This window comes from Petromyzon marinus, chromosome 10 (assembly GCF_048934315.1).
Source record: "Petromyzon marinus isolate PM22_M1 ecotype Great Lakes invasive population chromosome 10, UKy_Petmar_22M1.pri1.0, whole genome shotgun sequence".
Taxonomy (NCBI): Eukaryota; Metazoa; Chordata; class Hyperoartia; order Petromyzontiformes; family Petromyzontidae; genus Petromyzon; species Petromyzon marinus.
In genome coordinates, this window is record NC_133676.1 from 17,498,966 (window position 1) to 17,514,019 (window position 15,054).

Genomic DNA, 15,054 nt, shown 5'->3' on the forward strand with positions numbered 1-15,054 from the left:
ATCAGAGGGCATTCCATCTACAGATTAACCTTTTGACCGCCACTTCATGGCCCCATCTGCTCAACTAAATCAGGCTGCTTTAAGAGGAATACACGTGCTGAGGAAAAATGCATAAAATGACAACTATGGTATCGGTGGAGGCCTAGACGTCCCTTGACTGCACAGTCGCTCGTCCAACCGAGGCATCGGCCTGACCGTTCCCCCAACAACGAAAATGGACGAAGTGAAGAGCTTCTGTTTATCTTCATGGTTCTTTCGGTAAAGTCACGTAGAAGGTAAATAATACAAATATAATACATAATCAAATAAAATTATCACGACGTTTCGGCCACAACGCAAGCACCGTGTTGTGGCCAAAACGTCGTGATAAATTTATTATGTTTTATTGTTATTATTTTATTACTTCCCTTCTACGTGACTTTACCGAAAGAACCAAGAAGATGAATCCATGCAGTCACGAAAGCTTTAAATAGAAATGTAGCTTCTGTATATGTTTTAGGTCTGATCCGTACATCTCCATCAACCTCACGTGACAGCAGTGCATTGCCACGCGTGCGGCTGCAGTGACCTATGAAAACATTTCCACATTGCTGCCTCGCTGCCCCGCTCACGAGCGCGCAAACCAAGAGCTCGCGGTTCATGCCTCTTCCCGTTGGGCACAATTTATGGATATGCCACCTCCACATAAAACGTAGAAAGCGATCATCTGAATACATCGCATTTAAAACAGACTTTGTGCTCGATGGCGGCCTGAGCTAATTTACACACGGCACACCAAGCCTGCGCCTGCGCCTGCGTAATTGGCCCCTGTGAGAGAGACTGCCTTGAAGCGCACGGTTCTACGGGCAGGGAGAGAATAGGGAAACGCGCTGGCAGTGATGCACACGGAGAGACGACAGCGTTCGTCATCAACACTGCTTTGTCACAGATACGTAGAGAGAAGAATAACGCGATGGACTGATACACAGGGGGGCCGTGAGAGATGGCGATGGCTTGTGGATGCCTTCATCCAGTCGTGGATAGATTATGGCTGATGATGCTAATAATGTGTTGGGAAATGGCCCATATTCAGATTAGAGAGGCATATGAACGGTTTTCCACTAACAGTAAGTAGCAATAACACTCTAAAGGGAGGGCTGCAAATGCCTCCACATCAGAAGCCATGCTGAGCCAACACTGCAGCAAGGCAATCATTGTCACGTGGATGATTCTAGGGGACATTGAGTCATTGAGCACAGCAAACTGTGGATGTGGCGAGCACATGTTTAGGAAATCCGTACGGAGATGCGGGATTAGTGGGCAAATCCCGTGAACGTTTCTGTTGTGTGAAATTCCACATGCGAGTTACAAGATTTAAGCAACATTCGCAATTTATATGGAAAATAATCTTACGTAAGGAGCGCACATATCTATATTGGACTTCTTTCGCACCGTACATAGCCAACGGTGCTCATTGGAGGTGCGGGGGAAGGACAACAAACTAAACACAACAACATTTAGACAAATGGCATTGCCGATGGCACGAAGGCAGAAGGCGAATAGAGATATCTGTGGCCAATAAAAAGACACTTTGAGGTGGAGATTAAACCGCACGAAGCCACAAATGGTGCTCATGTCTGGAATGTTTGTGAACGGGAGGCCAAATGTGAAGTACATTGAGCTGACATAATGGAACCACTGAGAGCATCGCACAGGATGACTCAAATTACGATAAGTCTGATCTACATCACGCGGTATGCTCAATCATCCGGTTAACTGAACATGAATAAAATCATTGTATGTTGGCCGTGGATGGTGAGAGAGAACCGGGGGGTGGGAGAGGCGTGTGGGGGGGAGGGGGGGGGTGAGGAGGATGGGAGCAGCGGACACCGATGTTCGAATGTTCTTCTCTCTTTGGCCGGGACAGGTTCCCCGAGTCTCAGGACTCCGCACGTCACCGTCAAGTCGTTCTTCCCTTCTGCTCCGTGCTACGGTTGTTAGAACATTTTCAGACATTCTCCACGCTCCACCCTTCGACGGTCCCAACAGCCGGCTGTCCGTCCACCACGCGACCGCCCGATCAGCATTATGGCTCACAACCTCGCCCGTCCAACCTGACTACGCCTGGACGCTAGGACGCTCTCGCTCCGTGGAGCCTACGCTAGAACGGGGGGCCTCGCAGGCCAGCCCCAGCTCCAATTAGCACGCTTGGCAACGTACGGTGCCAAAGAAGTTCTACATACGTGCAGCCTTAACGCTCCCGTGGCAGCGCAGCAAGCCTCACACGGCTCGTTTCACAAAGTGTTATCATCGGGATATTTTCATCGAAAAAACCCACCGCTGAACGGCTTGAATGTAATTTTTCCCCCCCCCAGCGAAGCACATGCCTGTATTCATTCATACATACACATGTAAATGACCTAAGATTCGCCCCTGATATAAGCACATTCAATGTTTGAACGTTACTTGTGCAGCCTGACGTTCAGGGATAACGCGGCACAGAATGGGCTGCACCGATGCTTGCCGCCACCATCCTGGCCTCAACCCGGCAGCGATCTGTTTAATGGGCCACTCCTTGCTGATGAAACTTAGAAAGTCCAAATCAGTCCAAGCCCGAGCTGCCGAAACAAATACTTCTGGAGGACATTGGTCAGGAAGGCTTTTGGACTCATGGACCTAAAATGCAATTTTATTGTTGTTGCAATGAAAGAGCCTTCTTGTCTGGTCAAGTTTTTATTATTATTTTATTACTTACAGCAACGCTCGTCTCTGCATCGGCACACTCACTTGCTCCGCGCTAGCTGCACGTAACAGCTGCGTTTATCTGCCCGTCCAAACGACTGTGGTCTCAAGCACAAGGTCGCCTTTGGAATGGTGTTTTATTCTCATTGGTTGTCTATGTTGCCCCTCCTGTATTGGTTGGTTTTTGAGCATTGTATTTGGTCTGCATCATATTTCACTTCCCAGCAATTATCTCAAATGCCCCATTCATTGTGGCACCTGGAGACACACTGCATGGGGAGGCAGAGCGGTATTAATGACGATGATGATGTTGATAGTGATGACGGTGATGATGATGATGATGACGATGATGGTGATGACGGTAAAGATGATGATAGAAACATACCCTTGCATGTGGCGCAGCACTTGCCGGGTGGGGTATGGGACAGCCTGGCCGGACACGAAAGCACGGGGCACACCTCCTGCTCGCACTGCAACTTCCCGTCCTGGGGATGGGGGGCCGGTCCCCAAACACCATTACCACCCCGACTCCACCGGCTCACGCACACAGGCCAGCGCAGAACCCTCGCGGTACGGGTGAGTTTCCACTGCACATTCGAGCGATGCCAGCGTAGGGTCGGCACGGCACGGGTGGTTTTCCACTGGCACACGTGAGCTGTGCCTGCACAGGGCCCTCACGGTACGCGAGGTGTTCCGCTGGCTATCTGCAATGAAACCCTGCACAGCCGTAGGAGTCGTAGCCACGTTAGAACATCGAACCGCTAGCCCTGAGACACTGGGTTGCTACTGCCCGTGATTACAAATGTTTCCACAAAGGCTGTTGAGTTGATCAAGTCTGTCCAGTCAGCGATGACTGCACACAAATAATTATTTTCTGTGTGAGCGCTTCCTTAATTGAGACCATTTCAACTCTGAGGACTGAATTGGATTGGTTTTAAATGCCACGTGACGAACACCTCCACCGCATGGCACGTGAGAAGGTGACACCGCCCCCTGGAGTTGAGGAGGCCATCGAGGGGCCCTCAGAAGTAGTTCTGAGATGTCACCTTCCAGCGGCCGTGTGGTGTCGCACTGCTTTTTTGAAGAGAACCGAATTCAAAGGTCTACATATCATGAATCACCTGAAGAGGAAAATCTGGTGACTATTGGGAAGCAACGCACAGGCAGCTGCACGTGTATGTACGTACGTATGGGTCTCTGTAGGAGTCTATGGGTCTCTGTAGGAGTCTAATGGTCTCTGTGAGTCTATAGGTCTCTCTGTGAGTCTATGGGTCTCTGTGTGAGTCTATGGGTCTCTGTTAGTCTATAGGTCTCTCTGTGAGTCTATGGGTCTCTGTGTGAGTCTATGAGTCTCTGTGTGAGTCTATGGGTCTCTATGTGAGTCTATAGGTCTCTATGTGAGTCTATGGGTCTCTGTGTGAGTCTATGAGTCTCTGTGTGAGTCTATGAGTCTCTGTGTGAGTCTATAGGTCTCTATGTGAGTCTATGGGTCTCTGTGTGAGTCTATGAGTCTCTGTGTGAGTCTATGAGTCTCTGTGTGAGTCTATGGGTCTCTATGTGAGTCTATAGGTCTCTATGTGAGTCTATGGGTCTCTGTGTGAGTCTATGAGTCTCTGTGTGAGTCTATGTATGTATGTATGTTGAACTTGTTTCGCACCGTACGTAGCCAAGCGTGCTAATTGGAGGTGCGGGAGGAAAGGAGAACAAAGTCGACCAGGGCCGTGGTCCTCACCGAGCACAGGCACGAGATGCAGGGGTTCCTGTTTGGGTGGAACGCCTCTCCCTCGCGGTATGCGTGGCCTCCAAACGAGCAGCCTGCGGGAGCCGCCATGCCACGGCAGTGTCACAGACGGTGAGACAGACACGGTGAGTCACAGACGGTGAGTCAGACACGGTGAGTCAGAGACGGTGAGTCAGAGACGGAGAGTAAGACATGGTGAGTCACATACGGTGAGTCAGAGACGGAGAGTCAGAGACGGTGAGTCACAGACGGTGAGTCACAGACGGTGAGTCAGACACGGTGAGCCACAGACAGTGAATCAGACACGGTGAGTCACAGACGGTGAGTCAGACACGGTGAGTCGGACACGGAGAGTCAGAGAAGGTGAGTCAGAGACGGTGAGTCACAGACGGTGAGTCTGGTACGGTGAGTCAGACACGGTGAGTCAGACAGGGTGAGTCAGAGATGGTGAGTCAGACACGGTGAGTCACAGACGGTGAGTCAGACACGGTGAGTCAGAGACGGTGAGTCTGGTACGGTGAGTCAGACACGGTCAGTCAGACACGGTAAGTCAGACACGGTGAGTCAGACACGGTGAGTCAGACACGGTGAGTCAGAGACGGTGAGTCAGACACGGTGAGTCACAGACGTGAGTCAGACACGGTGAGTCTGGCACGGAGAGTCAGAGACGGTGAGTCAGACACGGTGAGCCACAGACAGTGAATCAGACACGGTGAGTCTGGCACGGAGAGTCAGAGACGGTGAGTCAGAGACGGTGAGTCAGACACGGTGAGTCAGACACGGTGAGTCAGACACGGTAAGCCACAGACAGTGAATCAGACACGGTGAGTCTGGCACGGAGAGTCAGAGACGGTGAGTCAGACACGGTGAGTCTGGCACGGTGAGTCAGAGACGGTGAGTCTGGTGCGGAGAGTCTGGCACGGAGAGTCAGACACGGTGAGTCACAGACGGTGAGTCAGAGACGGTGAGTCAGACACGGTGAGTCAGGCACGGAGAGTCAGACACGGTGAGTCAGACACGGTGAGTCAGGCACGGAGAGTCAGAGACGGTGAGTCAGAGATGGTGAGTCAGGCACGGTGAGTCAGAGACGGTGAGTCAGGCACGGTGAGTCAGACACGGTGAGTCAGAGACGGTAAGTCAGACACGGTGAGTCAGACACGGTGAGTCAGGCACGGTAAGTCAGACACGGTGAGTCAGAGACGGAGAGTCAGAGACGGTGAGTCAGACACGGAGAGTCAGGCACGGTGAGTCAGACACGGTGAGTCAGACACGGTGAGTCAGAGACGGAGAGTCAGAGATGGTGAGTCAGGCACGGTGAGTCAGACACGGTGAGTCAGGCACGGTGAGTCAGAGACGGTGAGTCAGACACGGAGAGTCAGACACGGTGAGTCAGGCACGGTGAGTCAGACACGGTGAGTCAGAGACGGTGAGTCAGACACGGAGAGTCAGACACGGTGAGTCAGAGACGGTAAGTCAAACACGGTGAGTCAGAGACGGTGAGTCAGACACAACGGACTCACGGCAAGTGGCCTCGTAAGCGATGCCCTCTACACAAATAGTAAATGCTTAGCACACTCAACAATAAAAGTGGCCTGCAAGCAGAAGAAATATAAATATATACTAGGTGGCGATTCAGGCAATGGTCCTTCTGCTCCTTCTGCGTCTTCTTCTCCTATGGAGAACAATGCAGAGGAAGCGCCACACCTGAAATGTTGCCTGTTATAAAGATATTCACCTTTTAGAGCAGTGATAGTGACAAATGTGTCTCAGGCCACGGTGTTATTGAGGCTGAGTCGCTCACCACGTAATCGGCTTTTAATTTTATCCAGATCACTGAGTGGCCAAACACAACAAGTGAACTATGACTCAACATCGACAACATCAACAACATCATCATCGTCGTCGTCGGCTGCGACAGCCTCAGCGGCATTCCGGCTGGGGAGGGTCCCGCGCCCGCGTCATGCGGAGGGGGCTCCTTGGGTCCCCGCGGCACCACGGGGGGCCTCACCGGCACAGAGGGGGCAGCAGAGGCCCTGCTGGTAGAGTGGGCGGTCGCAGGGCAGCACGCAGCGCCGGGCAGCCACCGTCAGCACCCCCTCCTGTTGGGGCGACACGCAGGGCGGGCACACGCGGTCACACCGTCACACCGTCACACGTGGTCACATCGTCACACGTGGTCACACCGTTACACCGTCACATCGTCACACGTGGTCACACCGTTACACCGTCACACCGTCACACCTGTCACACTGTCACACCGTCACACCGTCACACCGTCACACGTGGTCACACCGTCACACTGTCACACGTGGTCACACCATCACACACTGTCACACACTGTCACACCGTCACACACTGTCACACTGTCACACAGTCACACACCGTCACACACCGTCACACCGTCACACTGTCACACCGTCACACCGTCACACGTGGTCATACCTTCACACTGTCACACACCGTCACACTGTCACACAGTCACACCGTCACACCGTCACACGTGGTCACACCATCACACACTGTCACACACTGTCACACCGTCACATGCGGTCACACCGTCACACCGTCACACACTGTCACACTGTCACACACCGTCACACACCGTCACACACTGTCACAACGTCACACGTGGTCACACCGTCACACGCGGTCACACTGGGCCCTGCAGGCCGCACCAGGGATCCTCGCGACACTGCTCTGTCCCTGCACCTCCCGTCAGCACGGTTGGCTATGTACGGCACCAAAGAAGTTCAACATACGTACATACATCGGGAGATAAGAAGCAGTCAATCGTGACGTGTTAGTGCATTCCTTCAAGCAGTTTGCCTCATTTTATCTCACTCGGGCGATCAAGAGTCAGCTCATGGAAATAATTCCCTTCGCTAATAATAATAATACAGACAGCCTCAGAGAGAGAACCTCAGGCCTAATTTCTGGGAGGGCCCCTGCATTAGGATGTTGGCCAATTGCATGTCGCAGTGCGTGGGGGAAAGTCGAGCAAGCCCACAAACACGAGGCGGTAACGCTCACCGGCTTTGGCGACGACATAAGAGATCGGTGCCAGAGAGATGCGGCACTGTTTGAGCGCACTGGAAAGTGAAAACAAACGACGACGTGCAGTGGACACCGGCGGGCGATCCGCTCGTGGATTGTGATGGCGATGATGATGATGAAGTCACGGCTCTGTTTTTAACAAGTCTTTGGTGATCGCCTTAACGCGTCGTCGTACAAATCGCATGGCCCGTAGAGCCATCCGGCAGCGACATCCGCCAAGGATCCCCCACGCAGAGCCTCCTGGAAACTCAGCGAGGTTTTCCAAGAAAACTAAATCCCGTTGTTATTATGAGAATAATTACGTTGGGTGTCGACCCAAGGCGACGACACCACACAATCACTTCTAGATTCACTGCAACGAGCCTCTCAATAACAACAACAATAATAATAACAGCGTCTCTCGTGGAATCTCACGCACAAAATATTCATTACAGAGTAAAGAACTAAATAAATGAAATGCTGTACAGGGGGCGGGCCTCCCGCGCCTCCTGCGAACGCGATCCAGCGTCCAACGCACAGCGACAGAAACACCACGACAGCACCGACGATGGCACCGTGAACAACACAAACGCGAAGCCGTACCTAGAACGAAAACTCAACACTTCGAGCGCTAGATTAAGATTCCATATCCTAATTGGGGAGTTCGCTGTTCAGATTTGCGTGTTGTTTTTTTTTTAACGTCACGTGCCAAGTCTAAATGGCAGCAGCGCAGGTGGTGCACGGATAGAGGCCACTCTGGAAGATGAGGCTCATCACGGACTCGGGGGGTCCTCACCTGGCCGAGCGGATGAAAGCTGAAACGAGAACCAGCGTGGAACATCGACAGCCTCGAAGAGGCACAGGATCGCGTCTCTTCCGCGACAACCGTTCCTACTCTCCGTTGCATATCCCCCCAAAACCACAGCCCGTTCCTCTCTCCCCTTTCCGCATGTGTTCAGCTGGGGGCAGAAGCGGCAATAAAGCTGCCGTGTATGTACGGACACGCCGGCGCTCTCGCGGGAGCGCGACTGCGGTGAACGGCGGCGTGTTCGCATCGAGGCCCTGCGCTCAAGTCCTGGAGCATTCCGAGGTCGGCAAGGGGATGCCAACCGGGGTAATTAACTGCGCCACAATTTCTGTCACGTTCGTTTGGTAAGTGTGGATCATTTGGGAGGCCTTCCAATCGCAGCGCCACCGTGCGGTGGTGTAAACAAGAGGGGGGGGGCAAGCCCCCCACAATATCCATGCAGAAAGCCCCCCTTAGCAATTGCAGGGGATGAGTGAAGCGCGTGAATTGTGCACGTCTGTGAGCCGCAGACGGGGACGCTGCCGCGAGCTCCACGAGACGCCAGGACGTCGAGTGGAGCCCGGGGAGACGTTGCCGAGCGAGACGACGGGGCTCGCGGGAGTGTGGGCACGGTCCCCCCATGCCCGTAAAGCCTGACAGGGTTCATGGTCACCTGGCAGGGTTCATGGTCACCTGGCAGGGTTCATGGTCACCTGGCAGGGTTCATGGTCACCTGGCAGGGGTCATGGTCACCTGGCAGGGGTCATGGTCACCTGGCAGGGTTCATGGTCACCTGGCAGGGGTCATGGTCACCTGACAGGGTTCATGGTCACCTGACAGGGTTCATGGTCAACTGGCAAGGTTCATGGTCACCTGACAGGGTTCATGGTCACCTGACAGGGTTCATGGTCACCTGGCAGGGTTCATGGTCACCTGACAGGGTTCATGGTCACCTGGCAGGGTTCATGGTCACCTGACAGGGTACATGGTCACCTGACAGGGTTCATGGTCACCTGACAGGGTTCATGGTCACCTGACAGGGTTCATGGTCACCTGACAGGGTACATGGTCACCTGACAGGGTACATGGTCACCTGACAGGGTTCATGGTCACCTGGCAGGGTTCATGGTCACCTGACAGGGTTCATGGTCACCTGACAGGGTACATGGTCACCTGACAGGGTACATGGTCACCTGACAGGGTTCATGGTCACCTGACAGGGTACATGGTCACCTGACAGGGTACATGGTCACCTGACAGGGTACATGGTCACCTGACAGGGTTCATGGTCACCTGACAGGGTTCATGGTCACCTGACAGGGTTCATGGTCACCTGACAGGGTACATGGTCACCTGACAGGGTACATGGTCACCTGACAGGGTACATGGTCACCTGACAGGGTACATGCTCACCTGACAGGGTACATGGTCACCTGGCAGGGGTCATGGTTACCTGGCAGGTTTGTAGCAAGCAGTGTGGAGGTCCCACCAGGTGCGCCATCAGTTCCTGCGGGATGTTTTCCCGCGCCCGGCAGCCTGCAACACAAGCGGTGACCGCCCGTCGTCATCGTCTTCACTCACGCGGGGCGGCCGCAGCAGGTGTGAGCCAGCCTCGTCTCTCAGCCAGGGAGACGATTCCACTCCAGCAGGGAGAGTCACCCTCACTCGGAAGCTGCCCGCTGTCCCAGGTGGCTAAGATGTAATCGTCGCGACGCGCTCGAGTGACGTTGCCGACGTCACTCCAGCGCGTGTCCACAATGCTCATTTTTTAAAACCGCACATTCAAACCGCATTTCAAGTCACACAAAAATCGCACGTGCAGACATTGACTTCAAATAGAACCTCATACGCGTGAAACGTTCCCGCGACCAAAAGGGTTGTTGTTGATCCCATTTCTCAAGACGCACAACCGCTGGCGTTGTGTGATCGGGGTAGGGGGGGGGGGGTAAGGGAGTTGGGTGGCCTGAGATGAGACCGTGGGGTTCGTGGGGACACGGATTGGTTCTGTGTCAGCTCTCCGGCAAGAGCCACGTGTGTTCGGGTGGCAGGAATTGATTTGTGCCGTTCTGTGCCACAAAGCTGTCCTGCACAGCCACTAGCCCAGGCTGTGGACTGCTCTTAGCGTGTCTGCGCTCAGCGCGCGTTGAACATTAACTCGAGGAATGTGCTTTATCTGTGTTTTGCACCAAAAAAATGTTATACTAACTCCAAGTGCATTTCTTATCTGTGACGCGCTCGCAAATATTTTGAGTTTAGCGTTATCAGGAGACCCTGGTGGATGCAAACTGATATGGGGGACCATCACACAAGGCCTGCCGTCTTAATGTGGCCAACGTAACTGGAACCGGGCCATTGTTCATAATTAGTTACTGTAATAGTTCACGAAGGTTACATCGCATCGATTAAGACGGCGTCTGCCGTCGCCGTTTTAAGCAAAGCAGCGTGAGAGCGTCGGCTGAGCCGTGGGTCACGGCGCGCCTCTGCAGAGCGCTTGGCAGCCTTCTGCCCCGCGTGGCGTCTCTCTCTCGGCACGTTGCGGCGTCGCGCGCTGCCCACAGGTTCCTCAGCGCCGCTTCCTACGCCGCCTGCACCCCGGGCACGCGGCTGCCGAGGAGCGCGCGCGCGCAGGGGCCGTGTTTGCCTGGCGGGAGGGACATCCTTCCTCCCACCCCCTCCCCCCTCTCCGCGTGGCCTCTCGCGATGCTCTAAATGGCACAGGACGCGAGAGTAAATAATCCACGCGTGCCTCGCTCTCATTTTTTGTGTCGCTGTTTGCTGTAAGTGCTGGTGGCGGGACCAGCCTGGCGCCACCCGTACTGAAGCACGGTAATTAATGACTCCCCCCCCCTCCTCTTGCTGCTGCTCCTGCTGTGGCTCGTCGCCGCTGTTGTTGTAACAGTGGGTGGAGAGAAACGCCTTCAAAGCCGCCCGCATGCCCCACGTCAAACCGCGGCGGCTCCACGCCGTGTCGCGCGCACTTCGATGGCCCCAGACAAGGCGGGGAGACAGAGAGCTATATACACATTGTACAGCGCGGCGTCGTTGTTAACACGTGTGTTCTGGCCACAAGGTTCATAATGGAACATACGGCGTATGTGAAAGTAATGCACCCGAAGAAGCGCTTAACATTTTTTTAGCAAATGGTTTGAGTGGCGTTGCTGCGCACAGCCGGGAGACAGATTTGGGACGCCGTAATGGGCCAGCTGCTTCGTTCGGAGGCTCGGTTCCGCTTCTAACAAAATTTCACTCCGTTTCCTTCAATTAATGAACACCCAAGCGCGTGCAGAACCCCACACGTTGGCATCCCCACAAAGCGCCCGGTTCTTGGTCTCTCCGAGTCGCTACTTGGTTATTTATTTCCACATCACAGGCAAAAAATGAGGGATTTGTTTAGACATGAGAACGGGCGCCTCTAGCCACGTACGCGTCGCCAGCAAACAAGAGGGTGGGGAGAGAGTTTCCGTGTTCAAATTGCGTCTCTTGGGCGAGGGAGTCACGCTTGAGCCCACAGTCCTGTTGCCCAATTGTGCCCGAACAAACGCCCACACAACGCCTACACACCGTCTACACGACGTCCACACAACGTCTATACAACGTCTACACAACATCTTCACGTCTATACAGCATCTACACAACGCTAGTCAACGCCTACACAACGTCTACACAACGCCTACACAACATCTTCACGTCTATACAACGCCTACACAACATCTTCACGTCTACACAACGTCCACACAACGTCTATACAACGTCTACACAACGTCCACACAGCATCTACACAACGTCTACACAACGTCCACACAACGTCTACACAACGTCTACACAACGTCCACACAACGTCTACACAACGCCTACACAACGTCTACCAAGCATCTACACAACGCCTACACAACGCCTACACAACGTCCACACAACGTCTATACAACGTCTATACAACGCCTACACAACGCCTACACAACGTCTACACAACGCCTACACAACGTCTACCAAGCATCTACACAACGCCTACACAACGCCTACACAACGTCCACACAACGTCTATACAACGTCTATACAACGCCTACACAACGCCTACACAACGTCTACACAACGCCTACACAACGTCTACCAAGCATCTACACAACGCCTACACAACGTCTACACAACGCCTACACAACGTCTATACAACGCCTACACAACGTCTACACAACGTCTATACAACGCCTACACACCGTCTATACAGCATCTACACAACATCTTCACGATTTTTTTTATTTTTAAGCAGATAATGTCCACTGAGCTATTGAGCTCGGTTTCAGAAGCGACCTGGCCACAAATGATAGCTCAACGAAGTGGCTTTTCAAGTGGACATTTATATCGGCAGCCAAGCACTCTAATTGCATGTTCCTTAATGTGGAGGGGGAAACCAGAGGACCTGGAGAAAAATCAACGCAACCACGGGGAGAGCGTGGACACTCCAAATATACAGCAGCAGGTGTCAGGGTGGGGATCGAACCCACGACCTCCTGTGTACCAGGCAAGGGAGTTAACATCTCCGAGCCAACGCGGCACCCTGCGGTGTGGGATCGGTGTGGTACAGTGGTTTGCGCGATTCGCTATGAACCCGCCCACCTGAGTTCGATTCCTACTCACGGTCTATCCAGACTGGTAAACCTGGGCATTAGAGGATGAGGGTTTTTATTTTTCAGGAGAAAATATTATGACGTTGCATGAACCCGAACTCACCAGAGTGGCGAAGTATGGTCAAAAGCCCCATAATCGCAATAGCTGTGGGGCTTTATGTACAGGGCTGTAAATGTATTAATATCAAAGTGGATTTACAACGCATGGGCTCTAAACCCTGAACGTGCCACTGATGACTCTCGCGCTGTCGGCTGTCGCCGCTGTTTGTCCCGAGTGAGGGCTGGGCAGCCCAGGGGGCGTCTCCCTCACGAGGTTGCTTCTGTGACGTCACGGCGCACGTGCGATGCCGTACGTCGCATTTCCCAGTGCATCGCTGTGCCGGGTATACCGAGGCGCGTAGGCAATGCTGTGCGTGCCGCAGGGTGTGTATCGCTACCGCTGTCTTACGCCGTGTTGATGAGAATTAAATATAATGTGCTCTGTCCAAAGACGTGCTGTGATTGTCAGCACACTGGGCAGCACACGGCATCAAGGGCGGGGATCCAGGGAGACGTGGGCCCGGTGGCAGCCCTGCCACGTGTTGCAGCCTGCGCCACACGCCGCAGATGGTGGTGGTGGTGCAGGCGGTGGTGCAGGCGGTGCCGGCGGTGGTGGTGGTGGTGGCGGTGGTGCAGGCGGTGGTGCAGGCGGTGCCGGCGGTGATGGAGGTGGTGGCGGTGATGGTGGTGGCGGTGGTGGTGCCGGCGGTGTCGGCGGTGGTGGAGGTGGTGGTGGTGGTGGCGGTGGTGCAGGCGGTGCTGGCGGTGGTGGAGGTGGTGGTGGCGGTGCTGGCGGTGTCGACGGTGGTGGAGGTGGTGGCGGTGATGGTGGTGGTGGAGGTGGTGGAGGTGGTGGCGGTGATGGTGGTGGTGGAGGTGGTGGAGGTGGTGGCGGTGATGGTGGAGGTGGTGGAGGTGGTGATGGTGGTGGTGGAGGTGGTGGAGGTGGTGATGGTGGAGGTGGTGGAGGTGGTGATGGTGATGGTGGAGGTGGTGGAGGTGGTGATGGTGGTGGTGGTACCTTGGCACTCGAGGCAGCAAGCCCCGCGCTGCTTGACCACGAGCAGGCAGTCGCTGGGCACGGGGCTGCATTTCTCCCGCTCGCACGTCACCTCGCCGCTCTGGGGACGCACGGCACGGATGCACGCACGGTCACACCACCACCACCACCACCGCCACCTCCATCACCAAAGATAATGATCCCCGCGTAGCCTGGACAGACTGTTAGGGCAAGCGTTGTTAGAGAGCACCTATGAAGGCCGGCACGGCACACGGTAGGGTGTTTGGCTCCCCAGTGGCGGTGTTTTTTACACAACGGACCAGCTCCTCATTTGTGGTTGAGTCGACCTAGGGGAGGCTCAGGACCGTGAGCGGGATTTGAACTCGGGTCGCCGGGCTATCACTGCGACACTCCGGTGATGGCGATGCCGATGGTGAGGATCGCACGACGGATTGGACAGGGATGCCCCGAGCGTACGAGGCAGCCACGCGGTGTCCCTGGGTGATATCACAGACTGCCACGTGCACGTGGACAAGCGTGTTAACACGCACGAATCAAGTGTGCTAACGCACACTTGATTCCCACTACTTTGTTTTCTCCTGGGTGTGGGATGAAGGCTGGGAGAGAGAGAGAGTGTGCCCGTGTGTTTAGGCTGCAGGAGGAGTGCAGGGGATTGGCACGGCATAGGAAGCCGAATTTTGAGTCTCTCTCTCTCAGAACAATGTGCCCTGTGTGTGTGTGTTTCATGTGTGTGTGCTCCCTGTGTGTGTGTGCTCGCTGTGTGTGTGTGTTCCATGTGTGTGTGTGTGCTTCCTATGTGTGTGTGTGTGCTCTGTGTGTGTGTGTGTTCCATGTGTGTGTGTGTGTGCGCCCTTAGTGTGTGTGTGTGTGCTCTGTGTGTGTGCTCCATGTCTGTGCTCTGTGTGTGTGTGCGCCCTGTGTGTGTGCTCTGTGTGTGTGCTCCATATGTGTGCTCTGTGTGTGTGCGCCCTGTGTGTGTGTGCCCTGTGTGTGTGTGTGTGCCCTGTGTGTGTGTGTGCCCTGTGTGTGTGTGCGCCCTGTGTGTGTGTGTGCCCTGTGTGCGTGTGCGCCCTGTGTGTGTGTGTGTGCT

At 54.4% G+C, this 15,054-nt stretch overlaps 1 protein-coding gene across 1 annotated transcript in view; it reads right to left on the reverse strand.

Moving 5' to 3' along the window:
• Nucleotides 1–15,054, reverse strand: part of BMPER (BMP binding endothelial regulator) — a 57,277-nt gene that overhangs the window by 22,765 nt on the left and 19,458 nt on the right. Inside the window, exons 3-7 of the mRNA XM_076066211.1 lie at nucleotides 13,965–14,064; nucleotides 9,736–9,818; nucleotides 6,471–6,561; nucleotides 4,454–4,536; nucleotides 3,107–3,206 (exon numbers count right to left, since the gene is read on the reverse strand). Of these exons, the coding sequence (XP_075922326.1) occupies nucleotides 3,107–3,206; nucleotides 4,454–4,536; nucleotides 6,471–6,561; nucleotides 9,736–9,818; nucleotides 13,965–14,064 (457 nt within the window). The remainder of the gene's footprint in view (nucleotides 1–3,106; nucleotides 3,207–4,453; nucleotides 4,537–6,470; nucleotides 6,562–9,735; nucleotides 9,819–13,964; nucleotides 14,065–15,054) is intronic.